Genomic DNA, 7,753 nt, shown 5'->3' on the forward strand with positions numbered 1-7,753 from the left:
TTGATCCAGGTCATCCCGACACTGGAGCCAGTGCTCTTACTCACTGAGCCACCTGGCTGCCCCTAAGCAATTGGGGTTAAGTAACTTGCTCAAGGTTACACGGCCAGGTGTTTCTGGGTGGGTGCTAAGTGTCTGAGCTTGGGATTCGATCTCTAGGTCTTCTCAACACTGGAGCCAGTGCTCTTACTCACTGTGCTACCTGGCCGCCCCTCCATTTTTTCTTGATGTTAATCAGTTGTTCTTGCAAACTAATTCAAAGTTTTAATAGTTTTATACTCTCAACAAATAGGTTCAAAATTTACTAAAATTTTTAATTTGGAAGACTTTTAATTTAAATATGTTATATAGTTCTGCTCCCAAATTTCTAATAAGTGACACATATAAATTTTTGGTAATATAGGTTTAACTTTTAAATGTTTTGCTAATTGTGGTGGCTTCATAGTATCTTTAGCTAATACATACATGGCAAGATTCATTATTAATATATTCAAATACATTTTTCAAAATTTTAAAATATATATCTGATCTTTTGGCTGCCTTCTTGTTTGATATGATTATATCATTATTGTTTTTGCCTTACAATGTCCCTCTTTATATTGTGTAATTCAATACACTATTCTTGTTCACTCTAGGTGATAAACAACCACTAGAGTGAGGGATGGTGCCAGTGTCAATCTATATATGAAGTATTGCTAAAGCTTAATTATTTAATTTTTAGATAATAAAGTAAATATAACTATTTGCCTTATTTTTTTCCTTTATCCTGATGGATAACCTTACATATAGCCTACTTCAGAGTCCACTGATGTAGACGCTGATATTAGTTGAAAAAACAACCTGTACTTCTCATCTATTAGAGTGTATATCTTGGACAGAATTAATAGAAAGAGGAGAATTTGTTGAATTCCCTTTAGGAAATTATAAAGTTCTTTTAATGACATCAAGTTCCTCCCAGAAATAAAGGTTCATCTTTTTAATTCCAATATTCTTCTGGTGATATGGTACAGTTTTGAGTCATGGAAAATTATAATTCTTGAAGAAGTGAAATGAATCACTCAGAAGACAATGGGAAGACTCAAAGTGGACATGAGCGAGCTGCTACATGTTATATATACATACATACATACATACATACATATAATGTTATCAAGGAAAAGCAGTATTTAGGATCACATTAAAGAAATGTTGAATTAAAAAAGATGAGCAAGTCATATCAGCAAAACAAAGAAAAATTGATAAAAATTTTGCTCCATTAGTAACCTCCCAAAGCTAAGAGAACTCAAGGAAAGTCTCCAGTATTGTGGGAAGACTCTTAGTGGTGAATTTATGGGAGGAAACAGAAAGAACAATGTAGGAAGGGCAGGCATGATAGGTTGCGATGTATATTGCTGGAGGTCATATCCATATTGATGAAATCATAGGTTTAATGGAGGGTTGAAGGTATTAATTTCTCTTTTGACATTTGATGGCTTATACATTCATATCTCTATATATTTTTAGATATGTACTGTCATGTTTTATAATTATAAAAATTATAAAAACAAATTAGACTATGTAATAAATATAAAATATCTTTAAATAATTTTTACTTTATAAATGGTGTTTGAACCCTTTTGGTTCACTAAAATTATTATTAATATTTTTAGAAAAAACAATGTGATTAAATATATTTTGTTATCTTTTAAAATCTTAGTCTAACATTTTGTGATACAGTGATTTAAAGGTCTGGTTCCAAGTTTAGTTTATTTTGATACTGGGTTTTAATGACTGAAAATGATTACTCATGAAAATATATAGATCCAAATGAAAGATGTGTACCACTGATTGCATGATATTGTAAATACATCTAGATGTAGAGGTAAATTTTGTTATTTTTTTCTCCAATTTTAAGTCAGGACTTATTTCTTATCATTTGTTCATCTTATTCTCATTTCATCCTGGTCTCCTTTCTAACAAAAATTCTCCATATCTGTCTCTGTCTCTGTTTCTTTATGTCTCTATCTCTCTCTGTCTCCATCTGTCTCTTTATTTCTTCAAAACCTCAGCCCATAGGAGAGACTTAATATTCTTCATTGAACAACAAAAAGAAATGAACTTCAGATTTGCCCCACTGTCTATTCCTTCCATTCTTTTTCCTTACTCAAATGATCTTCCTCATTTTTCCCCCCAAAAAGTTGGTTCATTCATTAAGCAATGTAGGTTCATGTCTGCAAAATATTAACTCAAGTCTACCCCCTTCCTCTCCTAATTATTTTGTCTTTGAAATTTCACTATTGATGTTAACTCTTTGGTATCTCAATGGCCTTCAAAGACTGAAAGTTCAAACTCTCTGATCCTATGTGTATGTGCACATACACAAAAACCAAATTCATCTATGCCAATAGACTTCCCTTGCCTTAGATGCAAGAAAATTAATTTCATTACAGACGTTTTTCTTTCCAAAAGTTCTTGTTGATCTCTCTTATATTGCTTTTGTGTCATGAGTTTGCATGTTAAATGCCCTATATACTTCTGATTTCTTTTAAAGTAACAATTCCTCCCTTTTATTATTAGTTAAACAACTTGGCAGGATATGCTTATTTCCTACTCGACAGCTCTGGACTATGATTTCCAGAAACTCATTATCCTGTAAAGTGACATCAACTAAAAACCTCATATCTCTTTATTACTCCCTGCTCTTGCCTCCTAATTGTAGAAGGTAGAGGTGGGACTTGAGAACACATCCTAGATCCTCCATCACTTAGGAAGCCAACCAGGCATTCACCTCACTATTTTCTGCCAAAGTATAGGACTTCATCATGCCACTACAGTGGTTACCTAACCCTCCTACTTTCAGCTTCTTTTTATGTATTGTCTTTCCCATAATATCCATGAGGGCAGTGACAGTCTTATGCTTTCTCTTTGTATCCTCAGAGCTTAGCTCAGTGCTTTGCACAGAGTAGAGAGTTAAATATTTATTGACTGATTTTGAGTCTGATATTTGTGGAGTGAAATAACTTTTGCTGTTTAGAATATCATAGTTCAATTTTCCATTTGTTTTCTTGTAACTGAAGAATCATTTTAGATAATCTGGATTGTTTTTCCCTTTTAAGTGAATAACATTTTCTTGGTTGACTATAATATTTCATGTTCAATGCTCTATTTCTGAAGCTTGTCCCCAATATATTTGAGTGAATTTAAATTTGGGGCTTTCCATCCTGCCATATTATGCTTTTTAGTTCTACTTTAGAACTTTGCATTGGCCCCATGTACTTAGGATCATTAGCTAGCTCTTCTACCATTATAATTTAGAATATTTTAAAGTAGAAACATATACACATGGGCATATATGTGTGTACATACATACATACACAAATTTCTGGAAGTAAGTTATACTTACTAATGCATATTGACAGTGGTGGTCCTCCCCTCTTTAGAGGAAATAGGCAAGTGCTGATACACTCAAGAAAAGGAGAAAGAATTAATAGAGGTATGATGCTTATCACATTCATTGCTGCAATTGGCAGAAGAAATCCATTCAAATTCAAGTTGGAATTCATAGTCTGCAGATAATATCCTGAAGGAATCTGTATTTGGGAAAGGGGAAAAAGCCTCTTCATTAAAATAGCTACAGCTTCAGAGAAAGCCTTTTATATATCCTCCCAGTGAACATTATTCTATTGACTAGGCATCTGTGAAAGACCAGTATAAGAATACTCACCTGTTTAATAGTCTTAATTCTGAATTGATATAGCTTTACTAAACCGATGGTAGAGTTCTGTTCACTCTATGCACAATAGTAGTGCAGTTCATGGAAAAATTATTTTTAAAACCCATCTATCTTCATCATTTTCTCTGTTGAGTATATATACCATGCAGAATGTGTCCTTCCTAGGTTCATATATAAGAAATGAGATCCCTTAGGTTTTGAATCAACTGTCAGTACCTTTTCTTCCATCAACAATGAGTAGGAACCACTTAAAAGTGTTATTGTTGCTTTTATCTACATGAGAGTTAAATCCCTCACCACAAGATATACCATAGCCAGTAGCATGATCACTTTCAAAATCACCAAACAGGTGGTGGTGTTTTTTCCCCCAAAGGTATACAGTGACACCCCCAAGGTATACGGTGGATACATTTTTGAAATTTTTAGATATCGATTCATTCATTCAACTTTTCACTAATGGGTTTAATAAGACAGGATGCAGGGCTTGCTAATTGAATTAAGAAAAGAAATGGAGAGCAACCAAACAATATTTACTTTATGATTTGTGCTGAAGTGGTTGGGTGCTGCTCTCTGTGATTTGCAAGGAAAACCAAGTGAGTGGATATGTGTCAATAAGCACAAGTCCATCAGTATACTGAGAGACTAGGAAAGCTCAAACAGAAAAAAAGAATACTCTTTAAAGTGCTATTTCACTTCCTGCAAACTCCATGAAAATCTAAACCTTTAATATCTTTGTATCTCTTTTTTTGGAGGGAAATTGGGGTTAAGTGACTTGCCCAAGGTCACAAAACTAGTTGTGTGTGTGTGTGTGTGTGTATGTGTGTGTGTGTTGTGTCTGAGGCCAGATTTGAACTCAGGTCCTCCTGACTCCAGAGCCAGTGCTCAATTCACTGCACCACCTAGCTGCCCCTATCTTTGTATCTCCTTAAGGACTTATAAAGTATCTTATTTCACAATTACACACACATCAAGTAGATATGTCATCTTTTCTACTAATATGTAGGCCAATACTCACACACAAATGTCCTTTCTACATATTATATATGTACATATACCTACTTAAATATATACATATATGTGTATATAGAACTACATCTCTAGCTTTTTCTCTCTCTAATATATACAGCTAATTAATGTGCTCTATAAATCCTTTGGAAAACAAAGGTATTAAAGATTTAGAATTTGTCTTCCTGGAGTTTGCAGTCAAGTAGCAATTTATAAATGTATTCATTTAAATAAATATCTAATGAATATAGTTTGCTTATACTATATAGTCACTACATAAAATCAGCATATTTTATGTACAAATATCTTTGTATGTATATGTATATATATGGAAATACAGAAAGAGAGAGAGAGAGAGAGAGAGAGAGAGAGAGAGAGAGAGAGATATAGACAGGAAAGAAAGGCTATATCTGTGTAACTTAATCATATTTCTTATTTACCAACTTACATAGTAGTGGTTTTTTTCCCTCAGAATACTATAAAGTTTTCCCTTTACCTCTCCACCCACACCTTTGGTTATACAAACACATAACTGGGAATATCTTCTTGTTAAAGGGCAAACATCTTACATAATTGATGACCATCATTGTGTAAGAATATTCATTGAGGGTCCATAGCTATATTGCATGTAAGGAAGTCAATTATGAAATAATCCTTAACCTGTAGGATAGGTACTATGGGATTTCAACCTTGATCATCCAGTCTATCCATGAGAGGCCCAGAGAGGTGAAATTTAGGATCTAGATACCATCCGAGATATTCCTAGCACTTAGTATTGTCCTTGGCTACACAAGGTCCTTACATCACTGGTATCACAGACACTTAACAAATACTTAATAATTGGTTGATTCCTAGTAGATACAATAATGTTTGCAGACTGAGAGGAGATCCTATCATAACATTCCTAGAGAGATTTCTTGAACAATTACATAATATGTAGTATAATTTATACAGTATAACACATACAGTAAATGACCTTATATTTGAAATCCTTATTAGCTCATCCTCCTTCAGAGTTTAAAGGGAAATGGAGTCATGATTTAATCAAATTTTGATAAGCAGCTCTGAAGACATAGTGAGAGCATTATTTAGAATGAAACATATGTAAAGGAGGAGCAATGTTAAATGAATAAAAATAGGAAGGAATCCACCTCTATCTACATGGATTATCCTTAACCTAAAAAGCAGTTATAAAGTTCCTACTTAGATACTTATGTTCTCTGGTCTTTGATTTCTCCATTATGAATATATATTCATAGGATCATAATTTAGAATCAGAAAGTACCTTAGAAATCCAGTCTCCTTGTTCCCCATTCCATATATGTCGTCTACATAGGATTGCAGAGACATCTAAAAATAAAGTTGAGATCTGACCCCAGATACCTTTTCCTCCTGCATACCAAGCCATTTACTCATGTTAAAGAGATTCTGAGAGCATAAGTAAATGATGTAAGTTAAGTACTTATTTAGCTTGGTACTCTCTGATATGTCTTCTTTTCTCCTATATGCAGGTTCATAGGACTATAAGGAGAGTAATTATCTATTTAAAAATCATATCTCTATTTATACCAGAGTAATCCTGATAACACATGAATTAATGCAAAGAAATTTAATTAAAATAAAATGGCAATTCAATAGCAAGGAATTGAATGAGGTAAGAAGCACTCCTAGCATCCATTCCTATGTAGGTGCTAATTCTAACATGTCTCCCAATAATTTTCATCAACTCCTCATTAACCCTTTTGTCTCCCTAACACAGCAGGAGAAGGACATATCAGATCACTCACAAAAAGGTATTAGGGAAACTTGTTACAGTGGAAGTAAAAAAAAAAAAAACTTTTGACTTCTCTGGGCACAGCAGCTGTAGTCTAGAGTTCATTGATCCCTTGGTGATGCTTCCCATGGTCTTGTCTAGATGAAGCTGCAAATTTTCCTCTATTCTCTCTAGCCTCCCTGGTAAGACTCATCAGCTTTTAAAAACTGTATATTGGCAGTGTGCCTGTCCCAAAAGAGTCCATGCTGGGTGACATGGTCATATTGTAGAGGCCATGAACAGGTTTATATGAATTGTAGTCCAAAGACAATTTCCTTCAATAATCTAGAAACTTTTCACCCCAAGCATTGTGTGGAAACAGGGTTGTGTGTGTGTGTGTGTATACATACACCCCTAACTAGTCCTTACTTTCAGAATACATAAAAAAAATCCTTATAAATTCCATTTTTATTTAAAATATACTTTACTGCATTCTTATCTTTTCAAAAATGATGTTGTATTTATTATTTCATTTTATACATATAAAATCTCCACTAAGGCAAAATGTTATGAAATCTGATGTCTCAATGCAGTGTGCACTTGACCCTGGGTTCTTGAAGGTTATTCTACTGGAGTCCAATTCTTAGCAGATTCTACAAAGCTAGAAATCTTTTTTTATAATGTAGCTCACAATAAACTATAATAATAAAAACTCTCTCTCTCTCTCATACACACACAGTTTTAAAAGCACTGCATATATATTGTATTTTCACAGCACTGTGAGGTAAATACTACAGATATTATTAATGTAAGATATATGTATATGTGTGTAGTTGCTCATGTAGTTGTGTGTTTCTCCTTATGGGTTCATCTTATAGGGAAGTATGAATAGATATCTCTGGAATTCTACTTCATGGAAGACTTTGATTCTTTCTGGAGAAGAGCATGAGATTGGGTCAAAGAGTCTGGCCTACTCTGTTCTCCTCAGAGGGGGTATGCCATACTATGAATATATCTATCAACCTTGTTAAAAAAAAAAAACTAGTTGAGGGCTAAATTGTTTTTAGGTTAAATTCACTTTTTATGGCTGCTATCCCTTAAAGGGGGAGTAGTGGCCTCTATATCCAAAGGCTTGATTCACTACAAACTAAACACCAGGAGCCCAAAGACGATCACAAATATTGATCAGTGTATAAATCTATCTATTCATATCATAACAAAGAGAAGATCACAAAATACAGTGAGAGAGAGAGAGAGAGAGAGAGAGAGAGAGAGAGAGAGAGAGA

At 33.8% G+C, this 7,753-nt stretch overlaps 2 protein-coding genes across 2 annotated transcripts in view; one reads left to right on the forward strand and one right to left on the reverse strand.

The window, feature by feature from the left end:
* MGST1 (microsomal glutathione S-transferase 1) overlaps nucleotides 1–7,753 on the forward strand; it is a 359,649-nt gene that overhangs the window by 110,089 nt on the left and 241,807 nt on the right. The gene's annotated exons all lie outside the window — the stretch shown is intronic.
* Nucleotides 1–7,753, reverse strand: part of SLC15A5 (solute carrier family 15 member 5) — a 145,468-nt gene that overhangs the window by 54,855 nt on the left and 82,860 nt on the right. The window contains 1 exon segment of the mRNA XM_069106060.1: nucleotides 3,380–3,566. Within this exon segment, the coding sequence (XP_068962161.1) occupies nucleotides 3,380–3,566 (187 nt within the window).

This window comes from Petaurus breviceps, unplaced genomic scaffold (genome assembly GCF_028583685.1).
Source record: "Petaurus breviceps papuanus isolate PSGF00001 unplaced genomic scaffold, PetGlider_PUasm1.0 78, whole genome shotgun sequence".
Classification (NCBI taxonomy): domain Eukaryota; kingdom Metazoa; phylum Chordata; class Mammalia; order Diprotodontia; family Petauridae; genus Petaurus; species Petaurus breviceps.